This window comes from Pygocentrus nattereri, chromosome 4 (assembly GCF_015220715.1).
Source record: "Pygocentrus nattereri isolate fPygNat1 chromosome 4, fPygNat1.pri, whole genome shotgun sequence".
Lineage (NCBI taxonomy): Eukaryota > Metazoa > Chordata > Actinopteri > Characiformes > Serrasalmidae > Pygocentrus > Pygocentrus nattereri.
Genome location: NC_051214.1, coordinates 17,529,225 through 17,550,686, shown reverse-complemented (window position 1 = coordinate 17,550,686; position 21,462 = coordinate 17,529,225). Strand labels below are relative to the sequence as shown.

At 40.6% G+C, this 21,462-nt stretch overlaps 1 protein-coding gene across 2 annotated transcripts in view; it reads left to right on the top strand.

Annotated features, from left to right (window-relative positions):
* Positions 1-21,462, top strand: part of ift172 (intraflagellar transport 172) — an 83,058-nt gene that overhangs the window by 36,915 nt on the left and 24,681 nt on the right. For both annotated transcript variants that reach the window (XM_017701018.2, XM_017701017.2), the window contains exons 28-34: positions 782-917; positions 1,069-1,185; positions 4,771-4,913; positions 9,909-10,002; positions 10,222-10,286; positions 11,825-12,005; positions 16,153-16,262. In XM_017701018.2, the coding sequence (XP_017556507.1) occupies positions 782-917; positions 1,069-1,185; positions 4,771-4,913; positions 9,909-10,002; positions 10,222-10,286; positions 11,825-12,005; positions 16,153-16,262 (846 nt within the window). The remainder of the gene's footprint in view (positions 1-781; positions 918-1,068; positions 1,186-4,770; positions 4,914-9,908; positions 10,003-10,221; positions 10,287-11,824; positions 12,006-16,152; positions 16,263-21,462) is intronic.

Here is a 21,462-nt window from a genome sequence, read left to right as displayed (position 1 = left end):
CCAACAACACTGACACACAGCTGTAAATTTTCAGAGTTTCTGTAAATATTTGGCATATATAAGCATTAATCAATGAATCATCAGATATCAGTGATTTCCTTGGTTCATGAGTATATAAGCCATTAAGCTGCTGTGCTTTAGCAGCTGGAAGTGATCCAGTGCGGCCCTGTGCGAATGTCAGAGACCACCCTTTTATATGTTTACTTACTAACCACAAGTTATTAATGGTTCAGCGTCAGAAAAAAGCAGATGTGCATATATCTAACAGAATTGTGTGATTTTCAGTGTTTGGTGTGCTCATGCTTTCCTTTATTATAGCTTCCATTCTTTTCAGGAGACTTTTCAAAGAAACCAGCATGGACATTTTTCCACTCCTCCAAAGTTCAGGCTTAGAAGTTGGTTGCATTTTCTTCCTCTTGTGATCCCAAAAGCAAATTTCGACTAATCAGTTGAAAAGCCTTAGAAGTGTATAAAATTTCCAGTTTCAGTGTTTTGGTGCACATTTTTCAAACCTTTTTTTAGTAGACATTCTTTCAGAACCTTAGATCTTGTTTTAGATACTGCTTCATTTTGTGTGAGCAGTTTTCATTTCCAGTACTGCACACCAAAAAGTCTTGTATTTACTGGCCATAGAAACTGAAATGGAATAAACGGAGGTGTTATCTGTGAGCTTTGTGCTGATGGGCTATAATATGCTGTTAAGGTAAGGTTTAAACCACATGTTTCTTTGTAAATATAGTTAACAAATGTTTTTTTCTGCTGCTCATTCAACTTCTTTCAGGCTGTTTGTCACAGTCAGTGAGCCCGATTTAGCGATCACGATGTACAAGAAGAACAGGATGTATGACGACACAATCCGTCTGGTAGCCAGGCACCACAAAGACCTGCTGCAGGAGACGCACATTCACTTAGCCAAGGTGAGACAACGTTATGAAAGAGGTCAGCACTGTCTGAGAGTTTATATAATAACAAGTCTGCTGAGCCCGTCTGCAGTGGGCTTTTATCTGCTGAACTGACCTGTCTGACAGGCTTCAGCACAGCTCTCCTAAACACCGCTGTGCCTTTCAGGAGCTGGAGGTTGAAGGACGGTTTCAGGAGGCTGAGTATCACTACATTGAGGGCCAGGACTGGAAGGCTGCCGTCAACATGTATGGCACTAATGATATGTGGGAGGAGGCCTATCGGGTATGTATGCTAACCTGCTGCGTCGTCTGTGTATGAACAGTAATTAGATGAAGAATTAAACTGAAAGAAAGTAAACGAATATAAACTAATTATAAACAATGTAGAAAAAGTATTGCCTGCACACTGTTGAGAAGTTAGATAAATTTTTATTCTTTTAAAGAGCAAAAAACCCGAGACAAACTGGGCAAATGTTTCAGCTTCTTGCTCTCATCAGTGCTCTTGAACCAACTCTCTCAACCTACATCCTTTAAAAGGCTCACCTGTGTGGGTTCTGCTAGGACCTTCTTAAAGTGACAGTACACCAACAAAGAAAATACTCAGTTTGCAAAAAAATCAGAAATGAAATGCATTAAAAACATCAGAGACTATTTCAAAATAATACATGAATCAAAACTTTATATAAGTCTTTATAGAAAACAGTCTAATTTATAAGAAACAGCTGAGATTAAGATTCATAATTCATTCATACTGTTAGGAACCAAAGATAAAAGCCTCCCTCTGTGATAGTCTTTTGTCCCGATTTCCCTTCTTCTTCATCAAAAACCCTCTCGATACTCAGGAAACATAAATCTGGAAGAGAATATTTAGCTCAAAATGACGGAAAGCTGGAGACGTCATTCCGTCTTCGAGTTGCACTCGTTCAGTTTTATAGAACACAGAGCTCGTTTAGTTTTACCAACATATAATAGGACAAAGACACAAGACGACAGACAACATGTGGATCTACAAGTTAGGAATCGTCTAATATTATGTTTTCAAAGTTTGAGGGTGTGTAAAAGATGTACATTTCAACAGGAGGAACAATTATGAAAGGAAAATGCCCTTGCGAGTTGCAGAGGCAGTGGTAACATGTGTATTCACATGTACCAAAGTTTTTTCCTCTAGAAAAGACATCAAGGGCAGTGTTTATAAAACGATCTGACAGATGATCATCACTTTGTAAAATGTACCAGTGATTGTTAATAATCTTCTCAGTCTCTCGACTAGAAGAACTAAACGTAGATTTAGACACACAAGAAAATTTCTTGTTGTTTTCTGGAGCCCTTTTTTGAAGTATTGAATGGTGTGAATCACATACCTTCTTTCGAGCAGAATGCAGCCTAGACTGTGGATAGAGTGACAGACACCACGGTCCTTATATAAAGTCTGGGCCCTAACCTCAAAATCTGCTGCATCCAAGCAAAGACAGAGTCCTGTGAACTACAGGGTAGGCTGTTTTAAAGAAATTATCTGACATAGAAATTATTTTAAGTGTAGGACTCCTTTAATTCCACTGTAATGAGGCTGTTTCAACCATGAAAAGTTCCTTTTTAAAATGCACAGAGGAAGCAGAATTCGCTGTGGTCAGTTACTAAAGTTCGAACAACTCGCGGCAGCCAGTTTTGCCTCAGTAAATTTGCATTAGGGTCTTAAAACACGTTGCTGTAAACACTTCTGTTAACAGTGGGAGCAGCCACAGCAATTAGATCGAGGCGTGAGGGTTGAACGTGCTGAAATAATGTTTACCATCAGAATAACACTGATCAAACCTCTGGACCAGATATACGTCTGAAGACACGGTGCAGAATAAGCTGTGATGCAGCTGCAATATGCAAACGCAGTCCGTGTTGTCGTTTTACCCCTGTAGAATATTTTGGGGGGAAGAAACTTTACTTGTTAACACTGCTGATGTCTTTATCACTAGACTCGCTATCTGTATTATCTCCAGCTTTTTGTTTGGTCCATTATTTCATTGCCTCTTTTAAACCATGTGCCTCACGAGTGACCAGTTAATGGGCAGGGCTGCTCTCAGGTTGTGTGATATCTTGCAGTCTTGGTAAATTGAAAGGGTGCTTATTGTGGTCACATCAAGGTGTATTTGGCATGGAGGCCAAGTGGAGTAAAATATGTGGCAGAGGTTCTCGATCTTTTTGAGCCATGACTTACATACTTCAGAATATGACTGGTACCACCTACCAGTTTATCCGTAATTATCAATAGTGTGAACTGAGTGGGTGGAATGTGTAGTTTTCTTTTTTTCTTTCTGTCTGCGTGAGCATTTTTTGCTCCGATCTGAAACTCCAGTCCTCCAGGTCATTTATACACAAAGCTGCAGTGTGAGCCACATGGTGTGAGCTCTCAGTCCACGCACGAGGAAAGCCATCAGACGTATTTTTCATTTTTTCATTTTAGGCTAAAGTTTAATCCTCACAAGGGTTTTTCACGATGATTCAGTTTTTAACCTTCACATTAAGTCTGATACACTTTTATTATTAAGCAAATGTGAGAGAACTGGGCCGATTAAGCCACGGTTGTTTTTTTTCTTCAAGACGTAGACACTGGGGTGTAAAAATAAATTCAACGCTGGCTCTAAGATGAGTTCTGCAGAGCTAATTCAGGATCTACAGGAGGTCTGTGTCTGTGTGGCTCTGCTTCAGCTCTGAAATAAACTCAACAAACTGTAGGAATCATAATGAGCTCTGAAATGAAAGACAGCATCAGTATTATGTGTATATGTTAACTTTTAAAACAAATGTTTATGTCTGTATGTCTTTCTGACTTTGCACTCCCTCTATAACTATAACAAACTCATTAAGTGACCCTTATTAGTCCCACAATGGGGAAATTTCACCTCTGCATTTAACCCATCAGTGCAGTGAAACACCACATACACACTAGTGAACACACACACTAGGGGGCAGTGAGCACGCTTGCCTGGAGCAGTGGGCAGCCCTATCCACAGCGCATGGGGAGCAGTTGGGGGTTAGGTGTCTTGCTCAAAGGCACTTCAGTCATGGACAGTCAGCTTAGGGGATCGAACCAGCGACCTTGCGGTCACAGAGCCGGTTCCCTTACTGCCAGCCCACGACTGGAAATAATAATGAAAAAAAAATGAAAGTATTTACCAGAACCAGGAGATCATTACAAAGGACGCATGGGAGAACACGCCATTGATGTCAGATTGGTACTTGAAGGGTGATGCCTATCCTGCCCACCACCCAGTGTACTACACTCAAGTCAGTGAGTCAGATTTGTTGGATGTGGCTTCCTGGAATAGCATTGATTTGAACATGCCGTCTTTGTGTGTTTAGATTAGAGTCCCAACATTATTTGAGTTAAAATTGCTGGTTAAGTGAAAGTTTTCCAGTTTGCAGTTGTGCATTTGGAGCCAAAGTGTTGATGATCATTTGACAAAAGTGGTATCATGATGCACTTTTGAATATGATGAGGTAAAATTTCTAAAATACATAAACAAATCAGATAATTAAACTAAAACCAAATGATGCGTGTTATCCCAGGACCACTGCTGTAGCTGGAACCTGGGCTCAGCTTTGGCAGGTGTGAATACTGCAACTATCCAAGTGCTTCAGCATCACGTTAAGAAGATTCTCCACCAGCTGTGCTTCGCTGATCATAAATAAACAAAACAGCAGCTACCTGTTTTGGCTTTAGTTTGGGTTTAAATTGTGAAGTATTTGTGAAACCCAGCAGCTCTTTCACAGCTCATTTAGAACAAAGTTCTCCTTCCTCCAGTCCGTGTGAGGAGCAGTGATGGCTTATCTGCGCTCCTCCTGAAATTCCTCTTGCTGTATGTGTATGTGGCAGGTGTCAAAGGGCCATGGGCCAGCCAGTGCTCATAAGCAGGTGGCTTACCTCTGGGCCAAGAATCTGGGGGGAGAGGCAGCCGTCAAACTGCTTAACAAGTTCGGCCTCCTGGAGATGGCCATCGACTTTTCAGCAGAAAACCGGTGAGAGACTCAATTGGACTCTGCGTTGACTCAGAGGTTCAGCAGCAAAGACAACATTAATTAAAAATGACTGGAAACCGGTGATGTTTTTGTGTCCAGCGAACACATCAAATCTTGAGAACTAGTTTTCTTCTATTGCTCATATTCAAGTAATCCTAAGAAAATTTCAAAGTCAAAGTGAATGATCTTGAACCCAGCAACTCCTCACTATATCAAACTTCTCATCTCTGCACTTTTGGAGTCAAATAAAATTATGCATTAGTTTGAGAAAACAATACATTCAGTTTTTAGTTTTATTTTTTAATCAATCAAATTATTTATAAAATATGTCCAATTGTTAAAAAGAAAGTTTGATAAAAGATATTAAATGTCTCATTTTTAGTAGCAGTTTTCATATATATATATATATATATATATATATATATATATATATATATATGAGACATATTAAATGTCTCATTTTTAGTAGCAGTTTTCATATATATATATATATATATATATATATATATATATATATATATATATATATATATATATATATATATTGTGTATATATAATAGAGAGAGAGTGAAAGACAACATGGAGTGTCCTATACTCTATAGATTATTTTAAACCAGAAGATTCTTACACTGGGGGATACAGCGGTTGATGAGCATATCTTTTCTACCAGATGACCCTGGCATATCATGCATTAGGATAATTATCAGCAAATGAAAGTTGAACAGATTACGATGTAAACGAAGTCAGAGTGGTTCAGTGTGAAACACAAATATTTTAATTGTTATCCAAAATGATGTGTAGCTACATGTGTCTGCTGTGTTTGAGATAAACAATAGGTAAAAATAGGTAGATGGACAGATATACAGATGGATGGACAGATAGATAGACAGGCAGACAGACAGACAGACAGATGGACAGACAGACAGATAGACAGACGGATAGATGGATAGATAGATAGATAGATAGATAGATAGATAGATAGATAGATAGATAGATAGACTGACAGACAGACGGACAGATGGACAGACAGATAAACAGACAGACAGACAGATAGATGGACAGATAGACAGACGGATGGATAGATAGATAGATAGATAGATAGATAGATAGATAGATAGATAGATAGATAGATAGATAGATGGACGGACGGACGGACGGACAGATAAACAGATAGATAGACAGACAGACAGACAGATTGATGGACAGACAGACAGATAGACAGATGGATAGATAGACAGATAGACAGATAGATAGATAGATAGATAGATGGATAGATAGATGGACGTACAGACAGACCAACTGACAGATAGATAGAAATATAAACGGATAGACAGATAGAGAGACAGATAAACAGATAGACAGACAGACAGACAGACAGACAGATGGACGTACAGACAGACCGACTGACCGATAGATAGATAGAAATATAAACGGATAGACAGACAGACAGAGAGACAGATAGACAGACAGATAGATGGATGGAAGGACAGACAGACAAACAGATAGATAGATGGGCAGATAGATGGACGGACAGACAGACAGACAGATAGTTAGATGGACGGACAGATAGAAAGACAGACAGGCGGACGGACGGACGGACGGACGGACGGACGGACGGACGGATAGACAGACAGACATACAAATAGACAGACAGATAGATAGATGGACAGATAGATGGACACAGACAGATGGACGGACAGACAGACAGACAGATAGTTAGATGGACGGACAGATAGATAGATAGATAGATAGATAGACTGACAGACAGATGGACAGATGGACAGACAGATAAACAGACAGACAGACAGATAGATGGACAGATAGATGGACAGATAGATGGACAGATAGATAGATAGATAGATAGATAGATAGATAGATGGACGGACGGACGGACGGACGGACAGACAGACAGACAGATTGATGGACAGACAGACAGATAGACAGATGGACAGATAGACAGATGGATAGATAGATGGACGTACAGACAGACCAACTGACAGATAGATAGAAATATAAACGGATAGACAGACAGAGAGACAGATAAACAGATAGACAGACAGACAGACAGACAGACAGACAGATAGATGGACGTACAGACAGACCGACTGACCGATAGATAGATAGAAATATAAACGGATAGACAGAGAGACAGATAGACAGACAGTTAGATGGATGGAAGGACAGACAGACAAACAGATAGATAGATGGGCAGATAGATGGACGGACAGACAGACAGACAGACAGACAGATAGTTAGATGGACGGACAGATAGAAAGACAGACAGATAGACAGACAGATAGACAGACAGATAGATAGACAGATAGATAGACAGATAGATAGATGGACGGACGGACGGACGGACGGACAGATAGACAGACAGACATACAAATAGACAGACAGATAGATAGATGGACAGACAGACAGACAGACAGACAGATAGATAGATAGATAGATAGATAGATAGATAGATAGATAGATAGACGGACGGACGGACGGACAGATAGACAGACAGACATACAAATAGACAGACAGATAGATAGATGGACAGATAGATGGACACAGACAGACAGACAGACAGACAGATAAACAGATAGACAGATAGATATATGGACAGATAGATGGACGTACAGACAGACCGACTGACAGATAGATAGATAGAAATATAAACAGATAGACAGATAGATGGATTGAAGGACAGACAGACAAACAGATAGATAGACAGCGAAATATAAACATAGATAGATAGATAGATAGATAGATAGACGTATGGACGGACGGACGGACGGACAGATAGACAGACAGACATACAAATAGACAGACAGATAGATAGATGGACAGATAGATGGACACAGACAGACAGACAGATAAACAGATAGACAGATAGATATATGGACAGATAGATGGACGTACAGACAGACAGACCGACTGACAGATAGATAGATAGAAATATAAACAGATAGACAGATAGATGGATTGAAGGACAGACAGACAAACAGACAGACAGCGAAATATAAACAGAGATAGATAGATAGATGGATAGATAGATGGACAGACAGACAGACAGACAGAGAAATATAAACAGAGATAGATAGATAGATAGATAGATAGATAGATAGATAGATAGATAGATAGACTTACAGATAGACTGACAGACAGACGGACAGATGGACAGACAGATAAACAGATAGACAGACAGATAGATAGATACAGTGGGGAGAACAAGTATTTGATACACTGCTGATTTTTCAGGTTTTCCCACTTGCAAAGCATGTAGAAGACTGTAATTTTTATCATAGGTACTCTTCAACTGTGAGTGATGGAATCTAAAACAAAAATCCAGAAAAATACATTGTATGATTTTTAAATAATTTCCATTTTATTGTGTGAAATAAGTATTTGATACACCAGAAAAAGAAACTTAATATTTGGTACAGAAACCTTTGTTTGCAATTACAGAGATGAGACGTTTCCTGTAGTTCTTGACAAGGTTTGCACACACTGCAGCAGGGATTTTGGCCCACTCCTCCATACAGATCTCCTCCAGAGCCTTCAGGTTTCGTGGCTGTCGCTGGGCCACACGGACTTTAAGCTCCCTCCAAAGATTTTCTATTGGATTCAGGTCTGGAGACTGGCTAGGCCACTCCAGGACCTTAAGATGTTTCCTACAGAGCCACTCTTTAGTTGCCGTGGCTGTGTGTTTTGGGTCGTTATCATGCTGGAAGACCCAGCCACGACCCATCTTCAGTGCTCTTACTGAGGGAAGGAGGTTGTTGGCCAAAATCTCACGATACATGGCCCCATCCATCCTTCCCACAATACGGTGCAGTCGTCCTGTCCCCTTTGCAGAAAAGCATCCCCAAAGAATGATGTTTCCACCGCCATGCTTCACGGTTGGGATGGTGTTCTTGGGGTTGTACTCATCATTCTTCTTCCTCCAAACATGACGAGTGGAGTTTAAACCAAAAAGTTCTATTTTTGTCTCATCAGACCACATGACCTTCTCCCATTCCTCCTCTGGATCATTCAGATGGTCATTTGCAAACTTCAGACGGGCTTTGACATGCGTTGGCTTGAGGAAGGGCACATTGCGTGCACTGCAGGATTTTAATCCTTGACGGCGTAGAGTGTTACTGATTGTTTTCTTTGAGACTGTGGTCCCAGCTCTATTCAGGTCATTGACCAGGTCCTGCCGTGTAGTTCTGGGCTCATTCCTCACCTTCCTCAAGATCATTGATGCTCCACGAGGTGAGATCTTGCATGGCGCCCCAGACCGAGGGAGATTTTCTGTTATTTTGCATTTCTTCCATTTTCTAATAATTGCACCAACAGTTGTTGCCTTCTCACCAAGCTGCTTGCCTATTGTCCTGTAGCCCATCCCAGCCTTGTGCAGGTCTACAATTTTATCCCTGATGTCCTTACACAGCTCTCTGGTCTTGGGCATTGTGGAGATGCTGGAGTCTGACTGATTGAGTGTGTGGACAGGTGTCTTTTATACAGGTAACGAGTTCATACAGCTGCAGTTAATACAGGTAATGAGTGGAGAACAGGAGGGCTTCTTAAAGAAGAAGTAACATGTCTGTGAGAGCCAAAATTCTTACTGGTTGATAGATGATCAAATACTTATTTCACACAATAAAATGGAAATTAATTATTTAAAAATCATACAATGTATTTTTCTGGATTTTTGTTTTAGATTCGATCACTCACAGTTGAAGAGTACCTATGATAAAAATTACAGTCTTCTACATGCTTTGCAAGTGGGAAAACCTGAGAAATCAGCAGTGTATCAAATACTTGTTCTCCCCACTGTAGATGGACAGAAAGACAGATGGATGGACAGATAGATAGATCATCTGATCCCAACCTCCCCCTCTGCTACGTTTTATTTGCCTTCAGTGGATGAAATGCCCTTAAATTCTAACACATAAATGGTCGCTATAACTTTTTATTATTATTATTATTATTATTATTGTTGTTATTTTATTCCCCTTCAGTTCATTTGACTTTGCCTTTGAACTGGCTCGACTTTCCATGAAAGAGAAGATCCCTCAGATCCACCTGAAGAACGCCATGTTCCTGGAGGATGAGGTATTGGTGCTTTACTGTTTTAGTGGTTGCAGCTTGACATCAGTGTCTCTGCCTTAATTGTCCTGTAACTCCGAGTTTCTGACTGTCATGGTGAAATGCAGCGTGGCTCAAACACACTACCCTAAATTTAGACCTTCACACTACCTCTGTGTAATGTGTCATAAGAGTATTACTGATGTATCTGTGGTCAGAGAGCAATGATAAGGTTTCATTTTCAAGGGCAAGTTCAACGAAGCAGAGGTGGAGTTCATCAAAGCAGGCAAGCCGAAGGAGGCTGTGATGATGTAAGTGACCTCTCCTCACTTCTTATGTCTTTAATACTGTTCATATTGCTCTAATGTTTCCTCCTTTTCCATTTCCATGGAAATCTTTAAACAAAATGCTCCAGCTTGATTGACTGTATGCCACATCTGTAGCTTATGGTCAGTTACCTCTGATAATAATTTCCTTAGAAAAGATCAGAAAACCTCAAACTGAAGGCAAACTTTCAATAGAAGTCGGTGAGTAGATGCTGAAGCAAAGAGGGCTGCAAATGCTGGATTATTATTTAACCTAAGTTTCTCTTTGGGCTTTGATGCAAACATTTATTGTGGAAATAAGCATTATTCCTCATAGTGTTTCGGAAACATCAGAATTTTCAGTTTTTATATAAAGACTGAATTGAATTGAATTGGAGCACAGCCTAATGCTTTTTCACAAGTAATTCTGAAAGTATTGAAGCAAGATAAATCATATAGATTTATGTATGCAGCCTATATATATATATATATATATATATATATATATATATATATATATATATAAAATATGTCAACATTTTAACCCCATGTTGAATTACATTTACGGCATTTGGCTGATGCTTTTATCCAGAGCGACTTACAACTGGATACATTTTACACAGGTAGGTGAAGGTGGTGTTAGGAGTCTTGCCCAAGGACTCTTACTGGTATAGTGTAGAGTTTGCCCTGATGGGGGATTGAACCCCAGTCTGTAGCGTAGAAGGCAGAGGCGTTACCCACTACACTGTACCAAACCTGAGTTGGGCCCAACTCTATCCTAGACAGGCAGGGTAAGGCAAAGCAAGAAACGGTAAGGAAAGAAAAGGCAAGGTAGGGCAAAAAAAGCAAGGCAAGAAAAGGCAAGGCATTACAAGAAAAAGCAAGGCAAGAAAAGGCATAGCAGGGCAAGAAAAGGCAAGGCAAGAAAACGCCAGAAAAGGCAAAGCAAGACAAGGCAAGGCAAGAAAAAGCAAGACAAGGCAAGGCAAGAAAAAGCAAGACAAGGCAAGGCAAGAAAAAGCAAGAAAAGGCAAGGCAAGAAAAAGCAGGAAAAGACAAGGCAAGAAAAGGCAAGACAAGGCAAGGTAAGTGGATAAGAGAGCTGGTTCTGGGCCAGTGTTCTTGCACTGGGATGCTTATGCCTGCACCCTGAAGCTGCTGTCATCAGTCATCATCAGAGCTGATGAAAGAGGAACTTTTTATACTGCAGTCATAATAGCAACAGCCCCAAAAGAGCAAGAACAGCAAATCATGTTTAGGGTGGACATATCACCAAGTAGTTTTATTAATTCATAAGTCTTCAAGTCTTCAAGAATTAAGCAATGGTTCTTAAACTGGTCTTCAGGGCCCCCAGATGGTCCACATTTCTGCTGCAAACTGACTCACAACACTTAGAAATGGGGGGCCCTGAGGACTGATTTGAGAACCGCTGAACTAAGTTTGATATGAATAATCAGCATCAGGAGATGGATCTGGCATAGATGTAAGTATTAGAAAACTAATTGGACATATAAATCACAGTAAAGGTGGCTTTGTGTTTGCAGGTACATCCATATCCAAGACTGGAGTGGCGCCCAGAGAGTGGCCGAGGCCCATGACCCGGACAGCATGGCAGATGTGCTAGTGGGCCAAGCCAAATCCTGTTTTGAGCAGAAAGACTTCCAAAAAGCAGAGGCCTTCCTCCTTCGGGCCCAGAGGCCTGAGCTGGCCATTAAGTACTACAAAGTAAGAGCCCTTACTGTGTTTCTCTTATGAATGAGGTGTAGGTGACTATTATTTGTCAACTATTTTGATGTAAACAAAGAGATATAAACCACAGAAGTACCCTATTAGATATAAACCTCTATTACTTTTATAATTAAAACTTCTATAATTACTGTGCTTATAAACCACCTGTTACTATATACCCACTACACATATTTACTCAGCATTAAGGATGTTCCTGATCAGTTGACTCACTTCTGGTAGAGCACAGGCAACAGAGTGTGCTGTCTCCAAAGATTGGATTCACTAATCTAAACATTTAATCATCTACTACTATCTACTGCTGTTCTGATAAGTGACAGTCAACAAGCCTCCGTGAAGAAGCAGGTGAAATATTAGGAATGTTGGAAATCATAGTACCACTTTGTCTTGTTTCTTAAAAGAATATTTTCTGTGGTTTATTACTAAGAAGGTTGTTAGAATATATGAGTGCACTATTAAGAGTTTACCATCTCCACTATTACTATTACAGTAATACTGTTAAATACTGAAAGAGCTTCTGGAACCACCACCATTTACTATTTATGAAGTTGAAATTCAACTTCAGGGCTCTCCAAAAGAAAGTCCTCGTAAAAAAGGGGCCTCACAATTCATAGAATGTAGCAACTGGCTTTGTAAAAGAGAAAGAACTCATTAAAGAACATAAACACAGATGTGGTGTTTAATGGGGAATTCCACAGATTTTTCAAAATATCTGCATAATTAAATGGATAAGATAAACAAACAAGTAATTTATTCAGAGTGGTTGGATGTGAAATGCTTTGCTCTAGAAAAACTTACAGAGTAAAAATTATTCACAGTGGTGATGATAGGAACCAGATGTCCAAGGTGTTTAATGCCTCTAAAAGCTCTGTCACAAAGTTATTACATTAAATGGTTATTAATGCACGGCCTGAAGCCCGAGACTTTGTTTTACAGTAGTTTTATGAATAAATTTTGTACAAAAACACTTTTTTAAAATACAGTGAGGAAAATAAGTATTTGAACACCTTGTGACTTTGCAAGTTCTCCCACTTAGAAATCATGGAGGGGTCTGAAATTTTCATCTTAGGTGCATGTCCACTGTGAGAGACATAATCTAAAAAAAAAATCCGGAAATCACAATGTATGATTTTTTAATAATTTATGTGTCTGTTACTGATGTGAATATTGTTAATAATGTTAATATTTGGTACTGTAGCCTTTGTTTGCAATTACAGAGATCAAGTGTTTCCTGTAGTTTTTCACCAGGTTTGCACACACTGCAGCAGGGCTTTTGGCCCATTCCTCCACACAGATCTTCTCCAGATCAGCCAGGTTTCTGGGCTGTCGCTGAGAAACACGGAGTTTGAGCTCCCTCCAAAGATTTTCTATAGGGTTTAGGTCTGGAGACTGGCTAGGCCACTCCAGAACCTTGATATGCTTCTTACAGAGCCACTCCTTGGTTATCCTGGCTGTGTGCTTTGGGTCATTGTCATGTTGGAAGACCCAGCCACGACCCATCTTCAATGCTCTAACTGAGGGAAGGAGGTTGTTCCCCAAAATCTCGCAATACATGGCCTCGGTCATGCTCTCCTTAATACAGTGCAGTCGTCCTGTCCCATGTGCATAAAAACACCCCCAAAGCATGATGCTTCCACCCCCATGCTTCACAGTAGGGATGGTGTTTTTGGGCTGGTACTCATCATTCTTCATCCTCCAAACATGGCGAGTGTAATTTAAGACCAAAAAGTTCTATTTTGGTCTCATCTGACCACAGAACTTTCTCCCATGACTCCTCTGGATCATCCAAATGGTCATGGGCAAACTTAAGACGGGCCTGGACGTGTGCTGATTTAAGCAGGGGAACCTTCCGTGCCATGCATGGCTTTAAACTATGATGTCTTAGTGTATTACCCACAGTAACCTTGGAAACAGTGGTGCCAGCTCTCTTCAGGTCATTGAGCAGCTCCTCCCGTGTAGTTCTGGGCTGACACCTTTCTTAGGATCATTGATACGCCACGAGGTGAGATTTTGCCTGGAGCCCCAGTCCGAGGGAGATTGACAGTCATGTTTAGCTTCTTCCATTTTTTAATAATTGCTCCAACAGTTGATCTTTTTTCACCAAGCTGCTTGGCAATTGCCCCGTAGCCCTTTCCAGCCTTGTGGAGGTCTACGATTTTGACTCTGGTGTCTTTGGACAGCTCTTTGGTCTTAGCTATGTTAGTAGTTGGAATGTTACTGATTGTGTGGGGTGGACAGGTGTCTTTATGCAGCTAACGACCTCAAACAGGTGCTTCTAATTTAGAATAATAAGTGGAGTGGAGGTGGACTTTTTAGAGGCAGACTAACAGGTCTTTGAGGGCCAGAATTTTTGCTGATTGACACGTGTTCAAATAGCAGCAGTAACACACAAATAAATTATTAAAAAATCATACATTGTGATTTCCAGATTTTTTTTTTAGATTATGTCTCTCACAGTGGACATGCACCTAAGATGAAAATTTCAGACCCCTCCATGATTTCTAAGTGGGAGAACTTGCAAAGTCGCAGGGTGTTCAAATACTTACTTTCCTCACTGTATATATATTTTTGCCTGAGAGGTACATGCAGGGTGTTGTGAGGCAAAGAAGTCCCCAATTAAAACGTATTTTTTCAAATTTAACATTATCCACTTTACTCATGTAAACTCAGAAGACTCGTGTAGGTTCTCTGGTGGTTTTGGATGGTAAATAAAATGCCTATATTTAAGTTGTAGTCATGGTGACCCCTGGTTCCCATCACCACCACTGTAAGGAAACCAGAGTTAGTAAGTTTATCTACAATGAACAGTTTGTGATGAAGCTATCAACAAGTCTAAAAGAGACAAAGGTACAACAGCCTTTTATTAACATAAAGAGACAGTTACCTGTTTCCTGGAAAGAGTGACCGCGTGGGTCATTCGGTCATCTTGTAGGTCTGCGGGCTTGGGAGGGACACAGGGACAGGGGTGCATGGGTCAACCTGGGGAGGAAGAAAACTGTTAATGAACTAATGGCAAATATTGAACACTGGCTATGAATGACATTTGTAGATACATTTACTTGAAGTATATGCTGAATATGTATATACTGTGAATGGGAACGTGACTCTTTTGCCTTATGAATACCTAAATTTAATTTTGGTTTAGTCCACTAGGAGGGGCTATAGGTATTTAAGGTCTGGCCCAGTCTATTTGGGGGTCTAACTGCTGCAAGTAAGACGGCTAGTCTCGTTGCTGATATGCACCCTGAGTTAGAAAGGGAAATTAAGTGAGAATAGTCAAGAAAGAATAACAAAATGCCGGTCATGCCTTTGAGTTTTATTTATTTTTTGGTGTGTAAATGGTTGTACAAGTACCATGGAGATGATCTTTTATAGTGCTGTTTGGATTTTTTTAATAATGTGTCCAATAAAGAAATGGGGCAAGAGAAGCATTTAACCAGCCTTCTGCTCAAACTTCTTCCAAACATGCCCACACGGTGACCTCCAGGCCACTTCGAGTCCACTCTACCACACAATTCACATCAAAACACTCCATGAATGACTTTATTTACATTTCAGTGGTTGAATTATGCAGAAATATAGAAAATTTGGTGGAATTGGTCTTTAACCATTAAGACTTCTTGTTGTTTTGTTATACTTTTTAAATGTAATAACACAGTTTTATTAAGTAAAGTGTTTGTTATTTAATGAATTGAATTTACTTTCAAATTACATTCTTTACTGACGGGTTCGATTCTGCACCTGTGCCTTTTCTGTTTGTTTTAATGTCAAAGAAATTATACGTAAAATCATATACACCAATCATAAAGGATGTTTTCTTCTTATATGTGAATGATACTGTGCACTGTGAGCTCCTGTAACCAAAACCAAATTCCTTGTATGCGTAGCATACCTGGCCAATAAAGCTTGATTCTGACTCTGATTCTGATTTTCTGGCTGGGAACACAAATATTGTAAAGATTGAAAGTTTAGACTTTGGACTGAATTTCTTCACCTGTTTGTGTTTTTTGTATTCACGTTTGTCATCACTGGCAATAACTATGACTGTTCAGTGTTGATCAGGTTTGGAGGTACAGTAGAGGAAAGGTAAGATGTTTTATTTTTCTTTGCTTTGTGTTTTCTTCAGGATGCCGAGATGTGGAGCGACGCTATGCGCATCTGTAAGGAGTATCTGCCCAATAAGCTGGGCCTCCTCCAAGAAGAGTATGAGAAAGAAGCAGCGAAAAAGGGCAAACGGTATAAAACTATCACCTTACTTTCATCTCTGGGTTGTCCATATTTCTCCTTCATTTCTCTGAGCTCCCGCTTGGAAGCACAGTTGGGTCTTCGTGGTCTTTAGGTGCTCTTGTTTCGAAACTAGGGCTCTTAAACTGCAAGCGGATGCTAATGGCAGCCCCTCTTTCACGCTGCCTGGCTCTGCTGCTTTATTAAAACATGGCAGCTTTTTTATCCCAAATTAAATCCATAATGAGCTGCTCATTAACGAGCAGACACGCCACAAATCTGTCTCCGCTGATAATTTCCCTATTTTTAATGACTTGTGGGAAAACATCAAAGGCTGCTTCTTTCTCCTCCTTAGGAAGAAAAAAAAAGAGAGAAGAAAACGTTTTTGCCGAGTCAGGTCGAGTCCTGATTGGTTGCAGTGGAGGCCTCTCGTACCATCATGGCACATCTGTCATAACTCGTCTTTTATGGTTAACTTCTGCCTACTTTGTTAAACTTTGCAATCTCAAGGTTAGATTCTCTCTTTGCAGGACAGCAAAAATAGAGAAGTTTTGTGGACTTGAGGTTTCAGAAGGGAAGGATGTGCCCTGAATACACTGTTCACTCAAAGGAAATATTCAGGGCCACATTACGCACAAAAGTACTGAAGGTACACTTGCACTGTTAAAAGAACTTGTGACTGTTTGACTATGGCAAAGAGAGACACCTCTGGGGCTATTTCAGTTAAAAGGGATCTACTGTTTCTGTGGACCGATTCAATGTATTTTGCAACGAATTTGTTAGTGTCAGCCTAAAAAAACAGTCCCTGTTAAATACCATGAATATATATTCATATACCATGAATCAATCTTCATGATATTTTAAAATCAAATCAAATTTATTTGTATAGCGCTTTTTACAACGGATGTTGTCACAAAGCAGCTTTACAGAATTTCGGAAAAGACAAAGATTCAACAGGACTGTAAGAATGTACAGAAACCCCCCGGTGGGCAAGCCAGGGGCAACAGTGGCAAGGAAAAACTCCCTCAGAACTGAGGAAGAAACCTTGGGAGGAACCAGGCTCACCAGGGGGGACCCATCCTCCTCTGGTCAAACTACCTACAAGTGATTATATTATTAATATTAATAGCAGTAATATTGGTATTAGTAATATTGGTACTATGAGTCTATGAGAACATCAGTGTAGGGTGGGCAGCTCATCGAAGGCAGGTGGTGGCAGCTGGGGCATGGGCAGCTGGTCTGAAGTGGGTAGCAGGAGGGCTCAGCAGTCGGTCGTCCTTCAGTGTCCAGCCAGACATATGGGTGATTGTATACTCAGAAAGAAAGCAGGTAGATGGAATTAGTTTTATTCTATCCGTTTGTACATAAACAGGGAATGTAAACATTATCAGAGTGTGGCTAATGACTCCGGCAGATCTGACTATGACAGCTTAACTAAAAGGAGAGAACCAGAAGGACACACAGACATGGCAGCACTCTGAAACAGTTTGGCATCCCTCCGCTCCACCGTCCACAAACTTGAGTGACCACGTGCGAGCAGCCGGACGACAGCACCGGCGTCTCAGTTTGCTATAATTCCCTGTGTCCATGGACCCCTGGATCTGCTGCCTTTATCTAAGGGGGAACATTAGCTACCAAAAGCTAAACCGAACAAGTGAGTTTTCAGCCTAGTCTTAAAGATTGAGACTGTGTCTGAGTCCCTAACAGTTTCTGGAAGATCATTCCAGAGTTTGGGGGCTTTATAAGAAAAAGCTCTTCCCCCAGCTGAAACCTTCTGAATTCTGGGACTATTAATAAGCCAGCACTCTGTGATCTGAGTGGTCATGATGGCTCATAATGAGAAACAAGGTCTTGTAAGTACTCGGGAGCAAGACCATGTAGGGCTTTATAAGTCAATAAAAGGATTTTATAATCAATATGGAATTTAATAGGCAGCCAATGAAGTGATGATAGCACTGGACTAATATGCTCAAATTTTGTAGTTTTAGTGAGGACCCTGGCTGTGGCGTTTTGGACTAGTTGGAGTTTGTTTAAATTCCTGCTCGTGCATCCTGACAGTAGCGCGTTACAGTAGTCTAGCCTAGAAGTAATAAAGGCATGTACTAGTGTTTCCGCTTCACGCAGGGATAGGGCATTTCTTATCTTGGCAATGTTGCGAAGATGTAGAAAAGCTGTGCTAGTGATGCTGCCTATGTGTTGATCGAATGATAAATCTGAATCTATTATAACGCCAAGATTTTTCGCTGCTGAGCCAGGTGTGGCTGGAAAGTCGGCGAGATTTAAGATTAAATCTGGTAATTTACTTCTTGCTAGTTTTGGACCCAGAAGGAGAACCTCTGTTTTGTTACTGTTTAATAGGAGGAAGTTAAGTGACATCCAGTCTTTCATGTCTTTTACACAGTCCTCCATTTTCTTTAACCTGTATTTGTCATCAGGCTTGGCTGATATGTACAGTTGAGTATCGTCTGCATAACAATGAAAGTTTACGCCATGGTTACTTATAACTGTGCCTAACGGTAACATGTATAGTGTAAATAATAATGGTCCTAATATAGACCCCTGCAGAATTCCAAATCTCACTTTTGAATAATTGGAAGATAAATTGTTTACCCTAACAAACTGATAACGTTCTGATAGGTAAGATCTGAAGCATGATAGGGCCGTCCCTGTGATTCCAACCATGTTTTCTAACCTTTCTAAGAGAATATTGTGGTCTATTGTATCAAAAGCCGCGCTAAGGTCAAGTAGCACTAAGAGAGATATGTAGCCTTGATCAGAGGCAAGAAGAAGATCATTAGTTATCTTAACTAGAGCCGTCTCAGTGCTGTGGTGTGGCCTGAATCCAGATTGAAATTTTTCATATATATGGTTCTTGTGTAGATATGAACTAAGTTGTTGGGCCACAGCTTTTTCTAAGATCTTTGATATAAACGGTAAGTTAGAAACAGGCCTGTAACTAGACAAAACGGTGACATCAAGATTTGGTTTCTTGATCAGGGGTTTGATAACTGCTAGTTTAAAAGCTTTGGGTACATGGCCCAGACTAAGGGACGAGTTTACAATAGTTAAAATAGGGTTTATAATACTTCTTACAGTACTTCTTTGAGTAATTTTGATGGAATTGCATCGAGTATGCAGGTTGTGCAATTTGCAAAAGAGATAATCTTCTTTTACAAAAAAGGTATTATTTTCTCAAGTTATAATATAGGGGTTGGGGTTTGTGACAGTCACCCCTCACATAGAAAGTACTAAACTCTGATTCTGATTCTATAACTGATCGTTTTGTGTATGTTTAGTTTATTACAGTATCAGTGACTGTCTTGGGTTTTATAGATCATAACTTCATCCTTGTGAATATCTGAGGTCTGAATTGTTTTTTTCCCCTGGGACATCAGTGTGAACTAATTTGGTTGAATGGTCCGTTTATGAGGATTATGGGGAAAGAAGCTATGTAGGTGACGGTTGGGTTGAGTCTTTAGGGCTCTCACGCTTTGTCTCCGCTCAGATGGAAACTGATAGAAGAGAGAGTGATCAGGTTTGTAAGAGGTCAGCCATGATTTTCCCGCCCTCTTCCTCATTCTAGCATTGCACAGTTCACTATAACTCATGCTTGGTAAGCGAAGATGCAGAACCAAACAAGGAGGATGTAGGAGGCAGCGCAGAACTGGACCAGCGGTGCTTCAGGCAGCCCAGATTTCCTCAGCGGTTGCAGGAAAAACAGGTGCTTCTGGGCCCTTTTCATAACTGCAGTGCTGGATGTGTCTGATTTGAGACCCTGCAGAACAGTTCTGCTCAGGTCCATAAGACTCTGCTCTTCTGAGAGTGGAGCCATAAAGCGCAGCGTTTGCCTGTTTTGAAAGTCTCCCAGTTGAACTATTCATTTTTTAATTGATGGACTATATTCATATGATTTATGATGTGTATGATTTACACCACATTACATGTTAAAACAATGGTGAACTTTTGTCTTTGTGGGTGATCAAGCAGGTCAACACTTATGGAAGTGCTTCTTATTCAAATGTTAGCCACAGCTAACTGTCCATTTTAGCTCAGCACGGTCATCTCTGTGGACAGGTGTCAGTTCTTTTGTCAGAAGGAGGTTCTCACGCCTTGTCTTGCACCCATCGTTGCTCTCTAGCAGCTCAACACAGAGTCATAACATTTTACACACCAAGAGCCAGTAGTGTCCTAGTTAACCTGACAGGGAAAAATATTTAGTGTGTTAATACTGATTAGATTCAGCTTTATTGAACAAGGCAACAAAATACAGTTAGCATCTACCAGAGGTGCGAATGTTCAATATACACTATGTTTCCAAAAATATTCAGTCACCCATCCAAATCATTGAATTCAGGTATTACAATCACTTCCATGGCCACAGGTGTATAGTCCCAAGCCCCTAGGCCTGCAGACTGCTTCTACAAACATTAGTGAAAGAATGGGTCGCTCTCAGGAGCTCTGAATTCCAGTGTGGTACCGTGATCGGATACCACTTGTGCAACAAGTCCAGTCGTGAAATACTAAATATTCCACAGTCAACTGTCAGTGGGATAATAACAAAGTGGAAGTGATTGGGAATGACAGCAACTCAGCCACGAAGTGGTCGGCCACGTGAAAAGACAGAGCGGGATGCTGAAGCGCATAGTAGGCAGAGCAAGCATGCAAGCAAAATTTATTTATATAGCACTTTTTACAACAGGTGTTGTCACAAAGCAGCTTTACAAAACAATCAGTATTACAGAGAGAAGAGAAGAGAAAATCCGGGTCCGAGCCCCCATGAACAAGCCAGCGGCGACGGTGGCAAGGAAAAACTCCCTAAAAGAGGAAGAAACCTTGAGAGGAACCAAGACTCAGAAGGGGAACCCATCCTCCTATGGTCGACACCGGATAGCAAACATTATTAGTATGAAGTATTACAGTAAAGTGGGAAAGAAAAGATCTGAGGGTGAGGACTGCACAGCATTGTAAAGCAAGAAGCTCAGTGATGGTCAAACCGGTCCAGAAGGCTGGTGAGCAGCGGCACCAATCAAGGCAGAAGAGGCAACAGATCAGACGCACAGGATGGGCAGCTGATCAGCTTGGCATAGAAAGGAAAGAAAAACACAGATCCAGTTCTGTAAAGAGTGGCTGACCATAGATTACAGTAAAACAGAGCAGCAGAGACTCCAGCAAGTCTAGACCTGACAGGGAAGACTAATCACCAAATGCTTGA